Source organism: Mercenaria mercenaria, chromosome 3 (assembly GCF_021730395.1).
Source record: "Mercenaria mercenaria strain notata chromosome 3, MADL_Memer_1, whole genome shotgun sequence".
Lineage (NCBI taxonomy): Eukaryota > Metazoa > Mollusca > Bivalvia > Venerida > Veneridae > Mercenaria > Mercenaria mercenaria.
In genome coordinates this window covers 88658433-88683166 of record NC_069363.1, presented here as the reverse complement: position 1 = coordinate 88683166, position 24734 = coordinate 88658433, and the positions used below count along the sequence as shown (strand labels likewise).

The 24734-nt window shown below is 35.7% G+C and overlaps 1 protein-coding gene across 1 annotated transcript; it reads left to right on the top strand.

Annotated features, from left to right (window-relative positions):
• The first annotated feature begins 8181 nt into the window (after positions 1-8181).
• On the top strand, positions 8182-23490 carry LOC123524124 (NACHT and WD repeat domain-containing protein 2-like). The gene is made up of 7 exons (XM_053539194.1): positions 8182-8591; positions 12090-12178; positions 12686-12805; positions 14671-14883; positions 15336-15480; positions 16406-16980; positions 17467-23490. The coding sequence occupies exons 1-7, from the start codon at positions 8477-8479 to the stop codon at positions 21442-21444; spliced, it is 5235 nt and encodes a 1744-aa protein (XP_053395169.1). The 5' UTR covers positions 8182-8476; the 3' UTR covers positions 21445-23490.
• Positions 23491-24734: the final 1244 nt, after the last annotated feature.

Genomic DNA, 24734 nt, shown 5'->3' with positions numbered 1-24734 from the left:
AAAATTAAGAGATTCTATGGTTCTTGCACGCGACCCATTGTCATGTCATGCTGATCATTTGTGCTGATATTTCTCAAAAACAATCTATGAATGAAAAAGTTACAGACCGGACACAAAATCCAGACGGACGAAGGGACAGGGGTAGGGCCTCTGCCACCAACAATCCCTTGGGCTTCTGCATACGTTAATACACTAAAAGCGGGCATTATCGCTATATTTACTGTCACCTTTCTATGAACATATGCATTGTCTCTGTGGAGGTGGTTCACCTCATTGATGAAATACTGCAGAACCTGATATGGCATGGTATAACATGTTTGTGTGTTAGTGTCAACGTTTCCATTCAAATGGACCCAGTAAAATAAAATAAAAAGCAAAGTGATCCACAAATATCAGTCCTGTGTATGGACCTACACGTATATAGTCAACTTTCGACTGATCACTATCAGTCATATGACCAAAACAATCCTCAGCTTGCTATTTAAATAATAAACAGCTAACCCAATGAACTGATGAACGGCCGATCGCTTGGTCAAGAAATTTTCTAATGGTTAATACGCCCGCTTACTAACACCAGTAATTTGAGAGCGTTGTATCACAAATCTTTATGATTTAATTAATATATACATGATATAACATGTTTTATGGTTTACTGCAGCAGTATAGGTCACTTGTCAATTAACTGACCATGTGCAGCGCCTTCCCAGCTAGCAAGCATACATGGGACCCATGTGGGACCCATATGGGTTCCCATATGGGACCTATATGGGCTACCCATATGGGACCCAGATGGGTTTTGCAAACCGTTTTGGCATGGGTCCCATATGGGATATACTATATGGGACCAATGTGGGCCCCTTATGGGTCCCAGATCTTATAACCCATGTGGGACCTTTCTGGGTCCCATGTCGTATCTATAGTATGGGCCATTTAGGGGCGTTCTGGAATTGTATGGGTCTTATTGATTGATTGATATTGTCAACTGTCCGAAACATTGTAGCTGCCCATGTAGTTGTTTCAGAATCATTGTGGACCTTTTTATCTTGATCTATTGCATTTCCAACTCTCTTCATCAGATTCTTTGTAAAGGCATTCTGTAAAGTAGAAAAAATAATGTCAGTCTGAGCATTTGTCCATGAAAATTAAGACTATTTGCAAAAAAGTAAGTCGTAATTTATAGCTTTAATATCACCTGAAATATATTAAATTCGAGTTTTTTTTTTATAATTATCATTCATCATTTTCCTGTAAATTAAATAGAAATGCAAAAACAGTTTTGATAAATAAGGTACTGATTAAACATTTAATGGAAGCATTTAAACTATTATCAACATTTTCTGAGATGTCCTCTCTAAGTTTATAGTATGAGATATTTTAAGGAAATAGAATGCAGATTAAAAAAAAAGCTAATGATGTTAAAATAGATATCTTATAAGTACGTCAAGTTATTGACGAATAATTATATAATTATTATGTTATAATAATGTTTAAAGTATTGTACTCACTTTTTCTGCATCGGTCCCTTCTGTACATAATGAATAAGCTTGTTCTGTATTGCAGCTTAAACCTCCATCCAATTAACTGAATAGTGTGTAAACCATTGGCGTGACTAATAGATAATATGTGTAGAGAGAGATGGACCCTTAGTTACCATGGTTACAAACATGTATTATAAATGTTCCCAATGTCCAGTATAGCTTTCCTGAATATTTTAAAATGAATGAATGTTATTATTAAAAAGTAATTACACAATTTCGAAATAGCTTAGACAACAGTCGAATTTTAATAACAATTAGGAATAATTTCGGAAGTGCAAAAAATCATTTACTAGTATTAGTCAATTTTCATGATTTTGTAACCCTAGTAATTTTATTTTGAAAATACAATAAAAATGCTATACCCGTCCTTTCTATTATGAAGTAAGAAAATTATCAAACCTTCGATCCAACATACCGTTATGTCTAATAGCATAGTTGTTTTCTAACAGTTTATATTGTAAATGTTATTGCAGCTAAGAAGAACGAAAACTTGCATTTTTTCTAGACAGAGACGGCTTTAAAACGTCTTTTAAAAGTCGTCTTTATTTCGTAGGTAAAACAACGGAAAAGAACGTCTTTTTTTCTGTTCACAGATGACATGACCATAAATTAAACAACCAAATAAAGACGTCTTCAAGACGTCTTTTGTTTGCTGGGATGGGACCCATATGGGACCCTTCTGGGAAACATATTTTTTGAGACCAAAGAAATGTACATGTATTAGAATTCAAAGAAAACATAGAAAAAAGGATTGTTATACTAGTGACAACACTTATGGTCTTAAAGTCAAGACGCTGCTGTATCACTTCAATGGGTCCCATATGGCTCTGGTGTGTGCAAATACTTACAATTTGGGACCCAGATGGGACCATTCTGGGAAACGTGTTTCTTTTTGAGAGAAAAGAAAACGTAGAGACATTCAGAGAAACCATAAAAAACTATTTTCTATGCTAGATACATCACTTTTAAACTTAAAATGAATGCATTGGTATATCCATCGCTGAGTTATTGTATATGGGTCCCATATGGGTCCAATGTGGGCAAATACTTACAATATGGGACCCAGATGGGGCCCTTCTTGGAAACATGTTTCTTCTGATACTTCAAAAAATATACACATTTTCGAAGAAAACTTAAAATATGAACTTATATACTAGTGACACCACATATAAACTTAAAATGAATACATTTGTAATTTACATCACTGGGACATTATATATGGGCCCCATATGGGACCAATATGGGCCAATACTTACAATAAGGGTCCCATGTGGGACCCATATGGTATATTTGCCCAGATATAGCCCATATGGGCCCCATATAGGCTTGCGTGCTGGGTTAGTTTTAATAATGCTTTTTATAATAATAAATGATTACATCGTCGTTTTGTATTTTTATGTCAGAATTAACACTTTCCAGACATACTCATTAAAATCATTGAACATTATCAAATTCAGTTAAAAAATACGTTACTAAAATCGTGACTTAGTTTGTGTTGGTAAATAAAGCCCCAGGTACGGGCTCATTTTCACGAAGTTATGACGTTAACAGAAATAAAGAGAAACAACTCTGGCCTCCAGCCCATTTGGTACACACCTTACAAACAACTATATTGGTGTAAAGGAGACCATGAATGTTATATTGATAATATACCATTCAGGGTGGCCAACTCACGTGACGTTACTAAAGCCAGTCAGAGATACAATGTATGCACTGGGACAAAGTTTAAAAATATAAACAATAACCACATCCACATCTTGGTTTTCAAATTAATGATTCACTTCAAGAAAGGTCTTTTTGAAGTTATTCCATAATTACCTGCATACTTAAGGCACATTTCTTAAGGAAATTTTGTTGGTTTACTATCCCTAGACATAATGAAAAGCGCGTTTAGAAAAAATAAAATGGTTGAGTCATTTAGATTGAAAGATAACTTTAAGTGTCTGGCAACTGCTATCCATATGTAAAATAATCATTTAATAATAAAGTTCAATGTCCGGTAAACGACCATAGCAAACAACTTTCATCTTTGAGTTAATTACTATCTAGGTAGCTTGCCATTGGCTTGAAAGCAGAGTAAACAAGTCCTTTACAATAAATCTATCTCAAGGTAATTACAGTAATAGATCCGTTTCGACATTCGGCAAATTCCGTGCGATTACGTATATATCCGTACGCTGTTTCGGCATCATCATGATCATTCGGTCGTAAAAGAAAAACTTTTTTCTTCAGAATAGACCGCATACGGCAAATTCTGTTTTGCGTCAAATTTATTCTCTCTTTCCTATATGTAATTTGAAGGACAGTAACCTGTATGCAGCTAAATCTAGATTTAATTGCGATAGTGTCCCTTCCTTTGAACAGCTTTTTGGTTACTCTAACTTAATTAAGTCGGAAAAGCCATTCTTCTTTAAATGAAAATCAACAGTTTGCTGTCTGTATTGATTCTTTATTTCTTCCCACTATATTCAATTATCGTTGTACATACTTTGATTTATGGGTACAAAATATTTGTCAGGTAGATAATAAACAAACAACAAATTTTAAAGAACAATGAGTATCTGGAAGGGAGACAATTCCGTTTATATTCTACCGATACACCAATTCGTGATTATATATCTTGTTTCTGTTACTTGTGGACAACTTAAAAACAGGGTTTATTAAATAAAGCCTTATATTTAATCTAACATAATTTAACATAAAAGACATAGTAGTTACAGTAGTTTCGTAGATAACTACAATATACGAGAAGACTGATAAATAAGTTAGTCAAGAAATAATTTGCGGCTGAACGAAAGTTATATGCATGCGTACGGACTAATTTCATGAGGACGAGGACGAAGCCCGGGTGAATTATTTTCCGCGACGTATATATAAGCCATTAGATAATTATATTTAAATTTATTAAAACATGGTTATGCTATACATTATTCCGGTTTTGCTATGTCTTTTATGTAAAATGCTTTTGACAAAAGAAAGAAGAAACGTTTTGTCCGTGTTACAACTGACTGGCGCAAAGTGATTTCTCTCAAAGATGATATCTCCCGAAAAAAAAAACACTTTGCGAATTCGGCGAAATTGAAGACGGTAATCACTCTATGTTACAACCAAGAACGACAGGAACTTCTCGACGGTCTCATTTAGTAACCATTGTCTCACTTCTGTGTCGTTACTATCAATCAATCAATCAATCAATCAATCAATCAATCAATCAATCAATCAATCAATCAATCAATCAATCAATCAATCAATCAACCAACCAATCAATCAACCAATCAATCAATCAATCAATCAATCAATCAATCAATCAATCGCTTGATCAATCAATCAATCAATCGCTTGATCAATCAATCAATCAATCAATCAATCAATCAATCAATCAATCAATCAATCAATCAATCAATCGCTGGATCCATCAGTCACTGGATCAATCAGTCAGTCAGTCAGTCAGTCTTCTTTAATCAATCAGTGAGTCCATCAGTAACATAATGTGCGACTTTTAAAGTACATGTATAAGATTATTTTCATGACATATAGATAGATAGAGGACAATTGCACAAAACAGCCACAATAGGAAATAAAAAAAGATGTCCCTACGAGTGTACTCTACGAAAGTAACTGCTCAATAAGATCTGGCATGAGCCTTGCCCACCCCCCTCAGCAAAGAATGGCATTGACCTTTCTAATAGGGATCTGGTGTTTGCTCGCGACAATCAGTTTCACTGGGGCAGGCATTAAGTATTTTCACAATGTATGGCAAATTTTTTATTTGGAGAAGAATTAGACAGACGGTTTTGCGGGTGAGTGGACGGACGGACGCACACATATTGCCCTTTTTCACTTACACACCGAGATACTGATGAATACACTGTTGAATTTAAAGTCGGGGGATGGGTGGGGACAGGGAGAAGGGGTGGAAGAGTGTAGGTAAGAGTGAGCAAATTCCTCTGGAAACACTTCATTAGGAACTAACAAATATATTATGACTATTAAAATCTTACTGCTTTTTGTCTCAAACTTGATTAACATTAATAGTATTATGCCATCCCGGAAGGCGAAAAGACGATTGTCAAAGCGAAATTCGGTGGGGCGACGTTCGGCGGAGCCCCATAATGACGTTAGGGTTAGAGACCACCAATTGTTCCCCAAAGACTTCCATTATAACATTTTGGCGTGAACGGCCTTCCATAAATCGAAACATGTATTATCTAATCACACTTTTTCAAGAACTATCTTAGTTCCACCAAAATATCGGAACAAAAGCATATGAATAGTGATACTTTATTAAAGTAATTTTCGTGTGAATGAGATGATCCCCTGTTTACATCCTCGGAATGGCGCGAGAAATTGGTTTGATAAAACTTCTTTTCAACGTAGCAAATTTTGTGAAAATGTACAGTAAAATACTGCAAATGTAGTAAAGAATTAATTTTGAAAAAGTAATCACTTCTTGTGTTTGTTTACATGACTGACTAACAAGAACGTACAAACATTACTTTATTACCAGATATACACTTACCTCATTCCCAGTACGTTCCCTGTACATTTTTTTGAATTGGTGGTCTCTGACCTTTGGCTTGGCGACGTTTGGCGGTGCGACGTTTGGCGATGGGGTGGGGCCGGGGTGGGGGGGGGGGGACATTAGATGGGGCGCCATAACGATTTTGTCGTTATGTCGCTGAGACAGAACGAAATAACGAAATGGCATAAACCAGCCTTCATATATAACAGACACTTGTGCGCGCTTGAATAAAAATTAACCTGTAATATGCAATTATATATCATTTTTTTCTAAATTACTTGATAAGGAGAGGATTTTTCTTTCGTTTGACCATAGTAGATTAGAAATGAGCGCGAGCGTCAGTCATTTGCATCGTGAATACCATATACATCTGAAGTCTCACACCATACTGGTGATGATGTTATCCTCTGGGTTAAGTTTCCCACCAAGACGTTTAAATAACGGAATTACATTTTCCTTAAGATTTATTTATCCTGGATGCTCCTTTAAACATGTATACGAAGTTATTTTATACAAGGTCAACTCATGTGACTTTTTGGTACCGTATACACTGGAAAAAAACGCTCGAGTAACTTAAAATGTTACTTAATTTCCTTATTAAATTTTGTAAGATACAAGCACATTCGCTGAATTTATATTCCCTGCCGAATAAGTCGTTTTGTGAAATGAAGGGCTATATTTTGAAAGATATTTATTTTCCAGATATACAAGGTTTGTTGGTTCCTATTTTTTACAAAATCAATAGGAAAAACTCTGCACTATAGTAATCTATCTTTGTATTAAGTTTTTTGAAGATCCATCAATTGATTACATAATGTACGTTGTTCTGTGGGAATTTATGGATTATAATTTACTTAAAGTGCAATAACTCTAGTTAGCGAAGTGATCCGGATAAAACTCCGCATGCATCACCGCCCTATAGTGATATATATTTGTGTAAAATGTCATGAAGATCCATTCATAGGTTGCTTAGATACAGTTAGTAATTCCCATTTTTCGTAAAGTCAGTGGTGAAACTCTGCCTTTACTTGGTCAAGGGGGAAAATACAATATGTGAGCAAAGGCTTCACTTTTGCTAATTTTTAATAATATCTACGTGAGGTTTTGGTGATTCTAATCAAATTATAAGCTACGAAAATTAGGGGAAAATCTATGCTTTGACTGGGTCATGAGTGAGGAAAGACCATGTGCTAATTAATAGTTATGTGAGATTTGGTTATCCTAGATGAAACACTTTTTGAATTATAAGCATTTTCATGTTGTGTTAAACAAATCAAGGAAAAACCTCCGCTTCTACTGGGTCAAGGGGGATAATACTACGTGTGAGCAAAGGTCATGTGATAATTGATAATTTTGTGAGGTTTAGTGATATTAGCTTAAATACTGTTAGAATGATACGCATTTTCAATTTCGAACGGACGGACGCGCGTACACACGGACGGACATACGTACGGACAACACCAATATAATATTCACCCACCTTCAGCGGCAAGTAAGAAAAAATGCCGAAGACAAGAAAACGAGTGCTTTTCCCCGCAGACAGTTTCAATACTTACTTCGAACGTTTTATGCATTGTTCTCTGATAAGGAACAAAAATAACATTCGGAAAAAAGTGTTTTAGAAAATTTAGTATTGCAGGCGTTATGTGCCGAGCAAAGCTATCGTTTCCTCACCTTCGACGCTTTCTTTTTTAATAAAGTTTGTCAAGTATATATATATGTTATAATAAGAGATATTCATGTGTGATGTCACGTGGGTTGGAGAAACTCATTATCTTAGTTTTTATCTTTGGTACGCAATTTTCATACATGGATTAAACTGCATGAGATATCCCGTAAATAGCCATTAATATAAATGATTAAAGAGGTCGGACCTTTCAACAACGTCTTATCTTAATTTCGATCGAAAATCCTTGAGAATGCTAAGATTAAATTGTCGATTTTAGCCCTTATAACCCAGTGGCGAAAACTGCAATAAATAATTGATTTAAATGACAAATCTTACATAAATCGGATCGAATAGAGAGAGAGACCTTTACATATGCGGCAATTTATATATTGGTTTAAATATAAATTGTACCTGTAAGTTTAAAGCTTTTAAAGCTACCTGTTAAGTACGTGTAAACAAAAATGGCTGCCCTTAGCAACTAAGCGCGTGCTCAAGTAGCAACGTGTTTGTTTCGGTAGTGGTTTAGAATTTCCACAAAGTGTTAAACGTTTCATTGTTTGTTATAAACTGTGACAAGTTATGAAACAGTACCCAGTGTTAATTGAAAAGGGATATATATGCAAGTGGTAATTTAAAACTTCAAACGAATTAAGCGCTGAAATCAAAAGGAATCTGAAATGATGACAATTTTAAGCAATTGATATTTTGGCGAAATTCTTTTCGTTCTACTTCCGGTAGATAACGAAGATGTCGGATTGGGATCCGATAGTTCGCCGGGTGCTGGCCGGGCAGGTGAAACCGGAAGAACTGCCGGAGATTCCACAAAGGGTGGTTCGAGTTTTTCTTAGTTCAACTGGGATAGGTACATATATTTTTTCTATTCATATATATACTGCGTTATTTGTATTCAAGTTATTGTTAAGTATATATTGAAGTGAAAGAAGATGTTTTTATCATTAAGTCTTTATAATTTGTTTCTTCATCACTGAAGGAAAGTATGTATATATTAAACTTAGTAACTTATTTTTTATAATGTTTTTCTTTTGCAAATATCATTATTTGAACAAAGCTTAACATTTTACCGATGCATACAGACAAGACAATTTTCTTACAAAAGCTATGCTATAAGCGGTTGAATACATTCGATATTTATTCAGGTAGCCTTTTTTAACATCTATGGGAATGTAAATATCATAGTTGGTATTGATCGTGAAAATGTGTATTTATTTTGGCCCTCATTAGTCACAGGTATATATCTTTGCAATCTTTGAATTCTTCGATCCTATCTCAATTACGCTGTAATATGGCTTTTATCATCTTTTGTTGATATGTCAATAAATTATTTCAATATAGAGGTCGTGACATGAAAAGGGTTTAATTATATAGGAGAAGTCGAGTGAAATTGACAGAGAAATACATTGTAGATTTATTGCGCTGATCAGTCTGAATTGTAAAGATATTTGACTCGTTAGTTTCTCTTATTATATCAGTCAAATACCGATAATTGATTACAGATTGAAAAAAAAATTGAAACTGAATATGAAATGTGTTTGAAAGTTGTCGTCTGTTGTCACAGTTACTGTATTTGTAAACAGTTTAGGTCATTTTTTCTGAAATAAAGCGGAGAAACAGTTGCTGCTAATCAAAATAAAAAGCTATCTTTTGGTCATTATTTTTTTAATTAACAAATTGAAAAGATAACATTCCGCCAAATATTTATGCGCAAAGCATTTCTAATTCCGAGTCCAAATCACCAAATAATAAAAAGTCACGTGGGGTTGAGTTTCCATGCTCTGCTAGTACATGCAGTTTGAAATCCGAGGGTGCCAAATGCTGGATCTTAAAATATTTCTCTTACATAGAGACACACATATCTTATAATAATAATAAAAAAATAACACGAAATTCCATCGTCTAAAGCCAATGGATTGTGCCAACAAAAAAGAATAAACATGAGCGATAACTTAATTTATGATTTTATGATAAATTGCCTTCATCAGATTTCATCAAAATGATCAAAAAAAGATCAACCTAGTGACATGACATACTTCTTTCGTTGTTTCAGTTTGGCCTAGTGACAATATTACAAGTGTATACCCAACCCTTAAATCATTCATCTTTTAATGCTAGTAACAAGGATTAAGAAAAAAATGCTAAAATCCTTCAGCTTGGGATTTAAACTCTTAATCCCATATTATCGATTTTGACCTTATATAGACCATTTCACCCACATAACATTTGAAGCACGCAAATTTAAATGAATGTATTGGTTCGCTTGTAATTGGAAAAATTATTTTATTGAAGAAAATACTTTCAATATTTAGTTAACGATAAATCTTTAGATATTAAACGCCCAACAAAATAAAGACGTCTTTATTTGATAATGAACATTTGGTTTTAATGAGTTGAGCGTGAATGTTTATCGTCGTTTTCATTTTCTATTTAAATTTTATTAAATTATTAAAGTAAATTCGTGTTGAAATCTTTACCGTAAGATAATTAAAAAAAAAAAGTTGATTTAAAATGCGCTTTTGACGGAAGAAAGTAGGTAATATATCTTTTTTTACACTCAAGCCGTGTTGGAATATTAATTTTGTTAAGTCTCTCAGACGAGTTCACCCATCCAGTGGACTTTTTTTTCAGTTTTTTGGGGGGAATGGTGGCAGGGCTCACTAGGAGGGCAACAATTAAAATAGGGGAATGGTCGCGTCGTAATGAAAACAATAGTTTTCATACATATGGTACACTCGAGAAAACAAAAATGACTTAGAAGCGCATCGACTTATGTTGTAAATCCTATGATTTACATAATATGTAGATCAACAAAGAGTGCTTTGCCTGTTCATATTTTTTTAGAAGTTTTGCCAAAAAATGCGATAAAAATACATTCTGTGATAAAACATACTTTCTAGAGAGAGGATTGAATCTGGGCCGAATTCTAGCCTTTTTTTTCCATAACAATTTCCCTAACACTAACCATAAATATATACATGTCCGTAAAGTACGATGTTCCATTCGGATTATCGATATTTTTATTCCAAATCTTATATCTCGAAATTCGAAATCACGAAACTACGATGATGAAAGTCGAAAAAACGATGGTGAAAGTCGAAATCACGATGGTGAAAACTCGAAACTATGACGGTGAACGTCCATTCATAAAACCACGATGATGAAAACACGATATCAGATTTCACCATCGTGGTTTCGTGATTTTTATCATCGTGCTTTCGACTTTCGACTTTCGTTGATTCAACCTTCGACTTTCATCGAAGTCGGAAGTCGGAAGCATGACGATGAAAGTCGAAACTACGATGATGAAAGTCGAAAGTTCGATGGTGAAAGTCGAAACCACGATAATGAAAATATGAAAATGCAAAATGGTACTGCGTTTTCATGATCCTTGGTTCGTGACTTCGAATTTCGCCATCGTATTTTCGTGTTTTCGCCATCGTGATTTCGACTTTCACCATCGTGGTATCGACTTTCATCATCGTGGTTTCGTGATTTCGACTTTCGAGGTATGGGGTTCAGGAATAAAAATCGCGATGGTCCAAACGGAACACTGTAAACATTTCTTTTGGGACTATTTTGTTTTAGTTTGTCTTATATTCCCGAGTTAACATGATCTTGTTTGTGACTGTTTGCGTGGGTGGATTGATATACAACTGTGAAAAGGTACACTATATGTACCTAGATTTGAAAACAGTGAGAGGTTAATGTATGGGTGTTGCAGCCCAAGGGTTAAGATGGAACATATACTCCGCGATTGCAGAGTAAAATCTACGAGAAATAATTCAAGTAAATACATGTAAATACAATATCACAATACTGAGAAGATATATGAAGCCGCGCCATGAGAAAACCAACATAGTGGGTTTGCGACCAGCATGGATCCAGACCAGCCTGCGCATCCGCACAGTCTGGTCAGGATCCATGCTATTCGCTTTTAAAGCCTACTGCAATTAAAGAAACCGTACTCGAACAGCATGGATGCTGACCAGACTGCGCGGATGCGCAGGCTGGTCTGGATCCATGCTGGTCGCAAAGCCATTATGTTGGTTTTCTCATGGCGCGACTCATATAGCGTCAAGCGGATGGTCGTAGCGGTGATTTGGCAGATTATCACAAATGGTCAACTAGGATACCACTGAAAAATGATTAAGAAACAAATAATCTTGATTAATTATGAAACTCATTGCAGAGTATTTTAAAAATTTTATGAAATTTTTATCACAGAATCCTTGACTCATTGTCAAAATATTGATAAGGAAGGAGTATTTTATAGATATAAGTAAGGAAAACATGTAGCAATTATAGCAGGTCAAGGTAACAAGAGGATACTATTTATATATTTCAGACTCCCAGACTGAGAGGAATACATTTGTAGAAAAAGTTTATCCAAAACTGCGCGATTATTGCAGTGAAAATTATGGGGTCGACTTTCAGGTAAGATTATAAAAAAGCAAGAGGTCATATTAACCTTTAGCCTGCTGGTAGCAAGTGAGTCTGCCTTTGCGACCAGTGCAAACCAAAATCAGCCTGCACATCCATGTAGTCTGATCATGGTCTGCACTGTTCGCTATTCAGTCAGTAAATTTTCAGTGAACACCCCTTCGAATAATAAATGGTATTGCCCAAATTGAGTGACGGACCAGTTCATTTTAGAAATTTAGCAGGGTAAGGGTTAAGGTTTCATGTAAGTTAACTAAGCGAGCATCATTCAACAGCATTACTTGCATTGCATTTATTGGCGATTTTTTTATCTTCTAAAAGAAATAGAACTAACGTATTCATTATTTTAAGGTACTCGGGGATTTTCTCATTTGGAAAGTTGGTTTATTGCAGGTATGGACGATGTGTTAGATCCGATTTTAGTCCTACTGACTTTATGCAGAAGTCAATGTCAGCCATATTTGCGCATGCGTGTTTAATCATTATTCTGTTTTTTTCCAGGTGGTGGATTTGGAGTGGGGCATTCCCCAGCATGACCAAACTACAGACCCAGCGTTTGTTGATTTTCGATTTAAACAACTGCAAAAATGCCATGACCTCTCCGCTGGACCAAGCTTTTTGGTACGTTTCACAACAAATATAACTTGAAAGAGTCATTTTGTAAAGTTTAAGTGTCTTAATAAGTCCGAGTATTTTATATACGCGTCTTTTCATACCTAATTTATTAAACGAGTTGACGCGAGACTAGGCGTTTTAGCTTCTACGCGAATATACAAAGTCAGTTCGACCATCGACTTCAATACTCGAAACGACGTCAACGTCAAAATAGTTCGCTGGTGCTGTATAAAAATATGACACACGTTATTGTATTGCCATGGAATAAAACCTGAATTAGAAACAAAAAAGTTAAAGTCATTTGATTTTAAATTTCTAACATGGCTTAATTTATTTTGTCAGTTAAAGGGAATTCTAACACGACCAGCAAATAACCTACATACATGTAAAGCAAAATCTATCTCGGGTTATTAAGCAATAAACCACTCGCGTGCAATGATGTCATCCGATGCAGGTGCGTAGCACGGTCGTAAAAAGTAGTTTCCATTTTTTCTAACACTGTTGATACTAGTATGTCGTGTTAGAATCGAAATAATAAGTTACCAAGTGTGACTTATCGCAGAATAACCCGAGTTTTTCGTTCTTATGCGAGACAATATATCATTCAGGCCTACGGCTTTTGTGATATATTCTTACGCATAAGAACTCAAAACTCGGGTTATTCTACGATAAACCACGTTTAAGAACTTATTATTTCTTAAATAATGCATCTGTTAATAATGTGGCTGCCACATTTTTGCTATGAACAAAACATATACCAATCACTTGTTAAATCCAAAAAAATGATTTTCATAATTGTTTTCTTACATATTTGCCAAATGTTTGAATAGTGATCAATATAGTTTATTTTTATATAAGTACTATCTGATTTGTTTCTGTTTACCTTCCTTTATGAATCTCACTGTTTAAGTTCCATGTTCAATATTGGTAGAGTGTTTTTCTATCCATGCAGTTATGAATAACTTCCATTTGAACAGCTACATCATCTTTTTGAACAAAAAATTAAAAGTCTTATTTAAACAAAGAATGAAGTGTTAACGTTGTATATAAAACACTTATTAAACGGCAAAGGTGAAACTAAATTCGTTTTTAGCACGACTAAACATATATTTGCACGAGGCGTAGCCAGAGAACAAATATAGGCTTGCGAGTGCTAATAACTATCTACATATCTACATATGGCACATTGCTGCCGTTTAATGAATTGTTTGTTATATACTGAAACACATTATAGATTAATCATTTAATCATATAACATAGATTTTTGTCGGCGTTTACGTTTTAGCATGACTATACAGAGTAAAATGACGTCAAGATGACGTAACACCTTCATGGCGGTCAAAATAAACAGTTACTGTGCCTGCGCCCGGTTATTGTCATGGGATCCAGGATTCGGTGTTATATTATTTTAATACTGTTTATAGTAAAGTATATAATAATCTGCGGTAAACAAAGGTTGGCACGCGGACCAGCGAGAGAACACTGACGACGTAAAAACAGCTACATGACGCTCGGTTAATTCAGTTTAACATTTATCATCCTCTTCTAATGTGTGAAAATGAATATAAATGTCAATTTGTCTGAAGATTATGATAAGCATTTGATTTACTAGGCAATGCCAAGCGTTTCGCCATTTTACGATCACATGGTTTTATCAATCATCATGTGATTTGCTTGGAGGCAGGAATGATTATTTGAAAATATTCCTGCGCAGAGGCTGAAACAAAGATATGCATGCTGTTCTCAATGACTTTAACGCAGAACAAAATATATATTTTTGCTGTTATCCAAAAATGTATATGAAAATAAAATGTCACTTTTTATGCATATTAAATTTTTAAATGTTTCTAAATGTAAAATTGACTTTTCAGGCTTTCATTGGACAGAAGTATGGCGACTCTCCTCTTCCTGCCATTATTCCTTCTCATGAGTACGAAGCACTCCGTGTGGCGATGAAAGGTTACAAGTCACGTGATTCTCGTACAGCGCCTCTGCTGGATGAATGGTACCGCAAGGACGACAACTCTGTTCCACCTGCTTACATTCTTACAAGTGTGCGAGAAAAATTACCAGACTACTTCAGCGTAAGTCGACAATATACCAGTAAAACATTTTGAATTACACAAATTTAGGTATTTAAACTAAAACTTTCAAACGTGTTCTGATCTATATTGCGGTATCTTTCTGAATACCATCTGGGTTACTATACAGAATCATTGAACTTAAAGAACATTGTTTTTATTTATTACCAAAAGTTTGACTTGACTCTAGTATAGGGGTTTTTGTACCATTTTTCAAGACTTTGCAATAACGTGTAGCCTAATGCTACTCTATACCGTTGAAAAAGGAGTGCGTTTCTTGATTTTTAATTGAATCAAGGTGATTTTCAGACATTTGGTTTCGTCAAAACAAAATGTGCTGGAAAATGCACTATAATACCTATGCTTAATTTATACGCCAAGAATCATGCCATGTTTTACTGCAGAAAGTATAATAAAATCAGTAGATATTTAAAAAATCGTCTGATACATTACAGGCAGACGACACGAGGCGACAGACAGCCAGGACAAAATGGCAGGAAGATGAACAGGAAATGAAGCGTATGCTACAGAAAGCAGCAGAAATAGCTTATCTTGAAGGTCTTATTGACGGGGATACCAAACAAAAATACCATCTGTCTAGTACGTATTTGACAACCAGCACTAAGAACGTAGTATTCTTAAATCTCTAACGTCAAACCAAAATACCAAAAAGTCAAACAAAATCACCGGGAATTCGTTAGTGGACGTAAGGCTATACTAAGACTAAAGACCAGTTTCCAATAATTGAGCTCAAATCCATTGTCTGCTGGGAATCTAAATAATACATTGATTCAGTTTTTCTTTAATCTCCAGGTTAATACCCAAGATGAATTTTGATTAAACTAACTACGTGTAGTTCTTTGCAGTTAGATAAAAGACTATTAGGCGTGGATATGAAACACGTTGAAACAGTTTAAAAAATGGGCTTCATATGCTGGATCTTTTTGTTTTCAAGTTCTCGTTATACACATTCGATTTTCGGAAATTCTTGGTTGTATAGCACAGAAAAAGTAACCTTTGAGCTGTGCATATAATAAATCATAATTGTATAAGGCTTAACAGCGCAGTTTTAGTTAATGAATTATGACGATATGTTTAAAGTAAACACACAGTGGTATTGTCAAATTAAGGTGAAATAAGATCCCCTATATCTATAAATCATTTTTGATAATGTCAATATATTAAATTTGTATACTTAATGCTTAAACTAGGAAAGTTGGATGAATGCATGTTTACTTTATTCTGAGCCTATAAATCTTTCTGACTAAATTGTCTAGATATCAACTAGATTCTAATTATTCTTATTTTCGGCGTCTTACACATTAATGATTTCTGACTGCACTCATTTGACTGTAGACGATCAAATATCAAATTACTGGGAACACACATCCTTGTTATAAACATTCAGTTAGTTATGAAAATCAAGCACAATATTTTTTGTTTCTGTTTAGATAAATTAGCAATTCTATATTTATTTTGTACCTGTCTTTTCAAATCTAACTTGCTTACTTTTACGCTATTTCAGCTCAAGATTTACTGATACAGACTGGAACAGAAGAATCCGCCTCTCCGACATCACGTTGTGTTCTCGCACTACGAACGATAGTTGATCTGAAAAACTATGTAGAAGACCCAAAAGCCAGTGAATTTACTGAAGTTACCCTAAATGAAAAAACAGATATGATGGAAATAGACGAAATATGTTCAACAAAACTGTCGCAGCTAAAAACTCGTGCCAAAGGACTGATATCCGATAAAAACTGTTTAGAATATGACGTATTATGGCGATATGATGACGTCATAAACCCAAAACTTCACGCGTCATATTTGAACAAATTGTGCACTGAACTGTTTGATACTCTTAAAGGCCTTATCGATGAGACTGTACCCAAAACGAAATTTGACTGTGAGCCTGAACTGTATCAGGAGGTGTTACAACACTGGTTAAATTGTAAGGAAAAGGCTAGAAATTTTTACGGACAGGCAGAGCTAATGACAAAATTGAAGAACTATCTGTCAGATGAAACTACCAAGCCGTTGGTCGTGTATGGAGAAGCAGGCTCTGGGAAGTCAACACTGCTGTCCAAGCTTGCAACGGAGGTAACAAATAACTTAAATCTCTTTATCCTATCTATTTTTTTGGTCATAACTCTTACATTTAAAACGAAAGTTAGAAAACTAAGTTTTTTTTGTTTTACCTCAACAACATAATTATCTATATAGGTTATATGGCGACTTCCCCGCTTTTCATCATCAGATGCCCCTCCAAACATTATTTCAGACACCTGATCAGAACCATGGACCTTCCGTAACCTAGCTTGATGGCATCGTCACATGAAAAACATTTACACCTTAAGTGAGGTTTCTAACCCATAGCGGCGAGAAACAAATGATAAGTAGTCAGCGACCTTAACCACAATTTCACAGAGACTTCTGGCACAAAGTTAGTTAATCATACGGTGCAACATTGATAGATAGAATAACTAAAAAATATCTAATTTTATTTTCGTATTGATACAAAGTGTATTAGCCACTCAAGGTCCGCTTCAGCTTTGCTTAAGATGTCACTTTTATATCTCTTGTCAGGTTGTCGAAAATTCACGAGGAAATACAGTATGCGCCATTCGTTTTATTGGGTATACACCAAAGAGTTCAGACATCAAGCAGGTTCTGATGACCCTTTGTTTGCAGCTCCTTCATACCTTAGGTCGGAAAAACACAGACATACCTTACGACGCCAAAGATCTCCAAAGATATTTCAACGATCTCCTGAATTCTGTTCCAAAAGGAATTACAGTTGTGATATTTCTGGACTCCTTAGAAAATCTCATTCCTGAATATAATGCCCATTTTCTCTCATGGCTTCCAAATCAGTTGAAACCAAATATCAAAATTGTTGTTTCAACTCACCCGACAAAACACAAACTGTTAGAAAGGTTGCAAAGCGAAGTTATCAAAGACATTAATTACATGGTAGGGGTGACTCAGATGCCATGCGAAGATGCTGAAGGGTTGATGCAATACATCTTGTCTTTGCATAGCCGCAAAATTACTTCACTTCAACAAAATGTGTTCAAAAGCAAGTTCAGTGAATGCTCACTGGCAATGTATGTTCAGTTATTAACACATCAAGCCAAATTACTCAAATCATACGATGTGTTGGACAAAAGCAATGTACCATCAAACATAAACGAGGCAATAAACTGGTACTTTGATAGTCTTGAGAAAAAGCACGGCAAAGTACTTATTGGTCGTACTCTGGGTTACCTTGTAGCTTCTGTTACCGGATTAAGTGATTGTGAAATGGAAGATCTTCTATCGCTAGATGACGATGTTCTCAACTCGGTCTTCGTGACGTATCATCCACCTGTAAGGAGAATCCCATTCGTGAAGTGGCTTTCAATAAAAGATGATGTGGAACCGTTTCTTAACTACAGAGAAGCGGATGGAGTGACCGTCTACATGTGGTGTCATGAAGAATTTGAGGCGGTTGTCCGAGAGAGGTACCTAAATGATGAAACCACACGAAAAGAAGTGCATTCCATGCTTGCGGATTATTTCCTTGGAGCATGGGCTGGTAAGAAGAAGCCAGTAAAAGTGCCAACTGAAAATGGGAACTTAGTACTGTTGCCCTGTGGAAACGAGGCTGATCGTTTTATAGCCGCTCAGCCTTTGTCATTCGAAACACCCGGTGCCCCGGTGAGATACAACAAAAGAAAATACGATCAAGTTCCAAGACATCTGTATTTGGCAGGAAGGTTTAAAGAACTGAACAGTCTAGTCCTGTTTAACTACGAGTGGTTGTACAACAAGATAAAAGCTCTCTCGCTGACTCACATTATGGCGGATTTTGTTCTCAACCCCGGTGAAGAAGCAACATTGGTGGAAGAAGCTCTCCGGGTTGCCGAATCTACCATACAAAGTGATATCAACAACCTAGCCCCAGAGATAACTGGTCATTTGCTACCGTACTACAAAACTCATCCGAACATCAGGGCTTTAGTTCAACAATGTGATACTGCTGGATTGAAGCATTGCGCTCTGATTCCAAACTTCCCGTATTTACAAGTCCCTGGAAGCTCCCTTCAGTACACGCTGACTTCTCAGGTTTGCGGTGATTTCTACAGACTAACATTTGATGACAGATACCTCTTGGTAAAGGTTAAGGACAGCTCTATTGTTCATCGATATGATGTCGCTACAGGGGAAGCCAAAAAGTATGTGTTCGCTTCAAATGGAGATCTATATGTTACACCTAACGGAAAATTGTTTGTCATTGTAGATCATTTCACAGAAAAGGCGATAAAGATCCACAACTCGGAAACCGGGGAGTTCGTCGGACAGTTGATAGTAATGAATCACATCGAGCTGAAGGTGAAAGATAGGTACAAAATGGGGGCAGTAAGTCTCACTGATGAACGAATGGGTGTCATCGTGACTACAGATACAAGCTTTCTGTGCATAGCTGATTTAGCTGGGTGCCAGTTCCTCCAGATTATCGGACTAGATGGGAAATGTGACGTGTGTGAAATTTCACCAAATGGGCGCTTTGTGTTTTGCAACTCTAATGAATTCATATTGTGCTATGACATATTTTCCCTTGAACATATATGCACAGTGTCGGCTGGATACAGACCAAGCTCTCTAGCCTTCACACGTGATGGATTTAGAGCATTCGTTGCTAATCCACAGGAAAGGAAACTACTTGTTATGCACATTCACCGAGGTGCCGTAGAAATGGCCTACAAGACGCCGTTGGACGAAGATATGCCCGATGACAAAATTGTCAACTTAAAGGTGTCAAGAAAAGACGATATGGTATTGGTGCAAGGCCTTAGTAACATTCTGATTTACAACAGATTTACTGAGAAAGTTTGTGCCAAATTTCAGCGCCCTGAAGATGTGCCGAAAGAGTTTAAGTTGCCAAAGAGTCATTATACCGACTTGTTCTTCACCAATGCGGAGTTCTCAAGAGACGGAAACTTTGTAGTTGCCTCAATTTTCAGAAATCTTTATATATGGCAAATTTCCACTGGAAACAGAATTTCTACAATTCAAGCTCCAGTTGGTATTATCACAGAAATGCTTATATCAAAACATCGTAGTCAGGTCATTACTCATGTAAAAGGCTCGAAAGATATTCAGGTTTGGAATATTGACGAAGCCGTGAACCAAGTACATATGCTAGATAAGTTGACCAGTGCTATAGAAGATGTAAAACTAACTTCTGATAATTCAGTTGCATATGTTAAGTGCCAGAACAGCGATGAGCTTGGGGTTATTGACATGCGCAATGGGGTTATGCTGGATCTTCTTACACATGATTCATTAATCAAAGACTTCGCATGCACTCCCGACGGACAGTATGTGATCGTATCAAGTAAACCGAAGAAAAGGAATGCAGCTGTGAAAATATGGGATATGGACGAAAGAAAAGTGGTTAAGGAGTTTGGCAACACAACAGGATACTGCATAGGTGCACACAAGAATCAAGCCATAATATATGTTGCCCAGGAAAAGATAGACTTCAAAACCCCCTTCTACATTACCAAGTTCAGTTTTGTGGGGGATGGATTTACAGAGAACACACACCCATTGTCATTAAAGTACATTCTTGACAGGCCTTTCCTTACCAACGATGACCAGAATGTTGTTGTTCTTACGGCTCAGGACTACATAGAAACAGAGGGAGAGTATGACACGCCTACCATTTGTGCCTTTTCGTTGGACGATGATTACAAAGTCTCCTACTATACACCAGAAAGTTTCCAAGAAGCTGTTAATATTAACACGATCAAGCAAGTGATGCCATGCAAACAAGATAGCAACACAATTGTTGTATTGTATACAACAAACGCTGTTGTTTATGACGTCAACTGCAATAAGTCGTATAAGGACCAGAGTCAGCTAGGTCTGCTCGTGCTTGATATCAACACAGGTGCTATTAACATGATATGCGAGCCATTTCTTAATTCGGGTACACCTATAAACTCAATTGTTTTCTCCGACGTGCAGTTTTGTATAGACTCCAAGTATAACATATTCGATATTAACAACGGAAGTTATGCTGCGCAGCTGCCTGACCCTGGCACTCCACCAAACAACCTTGCACTGTTTGGAAACGCAGTAATTTATTTCAAAGGATCACAACTATACGTTCTTAGCATCGTAACAGGCAAACAAATTGCAAAATGTGAGGTTCACTCGTCCATTTCACATATCGCAGTTTGCTCGGATCAAAGAACAATCGTTGTTGGTTGCCACGACGGTACAATTGTTTCGTACATTTTAATTGATGCTACGATAGAAGATGCAGAGAAAGTCGTATCTAAAGTAGGCAGCAGATCGATGGAAGGGGCGGTTCAGAGTCGTAGGAACTCACGGGCATGGGATAAAGTGGAAAACGATTCGTGTCCGAATTATTCACGTCCTCCATCGGCCCTAAGTCTTGGGCCAAAGGAAAAGGTTTTATTGAAACAAGTGAAAGCAGCTCCAAAAATTCGACCAAATTCTGATACTCTCATTTACTTGAATGAACGTTCTAAAACGTGCAATGTGCAATGATGAATCATCTGACATACTTCGAAAGAGCGTTTGATTGTATGATTGGTGCACTAAGGTCTGAAAATATAATGAACATGAACTTTCCATAAAGGATGAAAGTACTTGCGCCTTTCTGATAATCGGTGATCGGATATCTCATGACAATTGTATAGACGGCGAGTACATGATTAAGAAGAAAGTCAATGTGAGCAAATGTCAAATCAAAGTGTTGTAAATCTTTTACATGTCAAAAATGTATGAAACACTCAGAGTGCCAGTTAATGTTTGAACATAGTAATTTTGATCGAACGACTGTAAATTTAGACCCCAGATACTTATCGTAATCTGTCGAGATTAAAACTTATTTTTTGTTACACTAGGTGACTTAAGGATTGGTACATTAGCCTAAGAATTCATGTAATCGGATTTAAGTTGTAGTTAGGAATAATAAATCCTTTGCTAAGATTAATCCATTATCTGAATGACATATAAAGCTACTCAAAAAAGATGAAATGATTTTTGTTTATTGAAAACTTAAGACATAAACTATGAAACAGTTATTGCTCGTGACTGTGCTGAAATATGAAATTTAAAAATTAGGAGTTTTCGACGAAATATACATACATTTCTTTTAATTCAGCAATTGCAGATTTATAGCATTTTGCCATTTAACAAAATGTTCATGTATTGTGGTACAAATCTTCAACATTGATATGTATGACAATGTGTTGCCCGCAGTTATTGTTAGAAATTTTTTTAAGAAGCATTTATAATAAAAAAGCATTTAATTAGTAGTATTTGTACTTGGTGTTTATGTTTCTTTATAATATGTTATAAAAGAAATGTTATTTTGTATCTGGATAATGTTATATATAGTGTTCATTTGAAATGCTGCATGGAAATGTAGGTTACATATACTTGTATACGTGTTATATTTAATAACATTTTATGTTTGATTAAAATTATCATTTTTTCCAGTAAGGTTAATAAAATGCTCATTAATGTATATGATGTTTATGTTAAATGATATACCTTGACGCGACTGGGATTGTTTAAAGAACATATTTAGCTATCAGCCTGGTATGGAAAATATTTTGTCACGACTATATTGTACAAAGAAACATAGAACAAAAATATTTTAATTTTTGGTAAACTTTGATAAACACAGCAAGAAACGTTACTGATTATGATTTTCTATGCTTGTAGAGCACTGTGATATGTTGTCGGTTTATCTTAACCTTTACCCTGCTAAATTTCTAAAATAGACTTGCCTGTCAGTCAATTTGGGCAGTACCACTTATTATTCGAAGGGGAGTTCATTGAAAATTTACTGACTGAATAGCGAACAGTGCAGACCATGATCAGCCTGCACGGACGTACGCAGACCATGATCAGCCTGCACGGAAGTTCAGGCTGATCTTGGCCTGCACTGGTCGCAAAGGCATAATCACTTGCCAGCAGCAGGCGAAATGTTAATTAGCAAATGAATTGTTTTTTTATCGCTTTGCTTTATATGATATGCATTTTCAGCGGTATTAATTTTTTTTTGTATTTTTTTTTAAATGAGTGGCAGTGGCCATGAACACGAAACAAAAGGCGTGCCAAAGATATTTTTTGTATTAATTCGTCTTACTGCCAAATTTTAACCACTTTAATACAAATGTGATCTTGCCTTTAAATTTCTGGAACTTTATTTATATTTATGACTAAGCATTTACAATATCTGTGATAGCCTTTCCACGGTACTATATTAGCTACAACATGGTAAAATGCAATATGCGTGTTTCACATTTTATAAAGATGACATAAATTTCTGTACAAAGAAAAACCCGGACTAACGCTGAAGAGGAAACACATCCTGTATGGGTGACTGCGTTTTGTTGTAAATATCGCTTTTCCTGCTGGGCTTGTATCATTGTTTTTGATGTACCCATTGATGACGTCAAGTAGTGCATTTTGTCATATTGTAGCGCATATTGTATACATTTTATGATAGATCTGTGTTATTCATATTATGTTCTTGTTAATTGAATCGCCTGTATTAGAATAAACATTTTAATAAACAGAGTTATGTTTATTTCATTATTGTATCCCCCCGAACAACGAAGTTGTAAGGGGCGGTATACTGGTTTCAGGTTGTCTGTCTGTCTTTCAGTCTGTCCGTCCGTCCGTAGACACAATTATGTGCGCACCATCTCTCCTCATCCCCTTGACACAATGCAATGAAACTTCACAGAAGTGGTCATTAACAACAGTAGTTGTGCATGGTGCATGTTAGGTTTTTTTTTCAGAAAAAAAAATTGCAGAGTTACAGGAATTTGTTTTTTGTTACCTTACTAAATACATAGACACAATCTTTTACTCACCAACTCTACTCATCCCCTTGACACAGTTTAATAAAATTTCACACAACTAATCAGTAACAACAGTAGTTGTGCATGGTGCATGTTAGGTTCTTTCAGAAAAAAATACAGAGTTATGGGACGTTTGATTTTTGTGACTATACTATATACATAGAGTCTGCATATGCAATCTTTTGCACGCCTAATCTCCTGAACCCATGTACACAATTTAATGAAACTTAATACAAGTGATCAGTAGTAACTCTAGTTGTGCACGGTGCATGTTAGGTTTCTTTAAGAAAAAAATCTTCACAGTTATCATACTACATTTGTATATACATACAGTCTGCATATGCAATCTTGTGCGCGCCTAATCGCCCGAACCCTTGCACACAGTTAAATTAAACTTCACATAAATGATCAGTACTAACCCTAGTTATGCATGGCGCATGTTACGTTCTTTTACATAAATATTCTGCAGAGTTATGGGACTTTGTTTTTTGTTACTATACTATATACATAGAGTTTATATACATACAGTACACATAATTATGGAATCTTGTGTTCGTCAAATTGCAATGTACTGTCTCTGTGCGTACAGGGGCTAGGGTACATTCATCACCTTTAGTGATAGCTCTAGTTTTAAATTACAAACTTTTATTATGTTAGGTAACTTTAGAACAAAACGACCATTTATCCATATGGTGGATGAATAGGCGCCTCCAAGAGGCCTCAGGTAAAGATCTTTGAAATGATTTAACGTAACCATCCATTAGAAACACATGATTTATGAAAGATGCTGAAAGAGAACCGTCTATAACTAGTCTTTTACTTAAATTGTTTATTATAACTTGTTATAATTGTGAAGGAATTATCTTTTGCGTAAAATAATCTGTGTCGTGAATTGCACGAGTTTATTGATAAAGTTTAAATTATTAGTAAAAGCAATTATTCTCCCGACGGTGAATC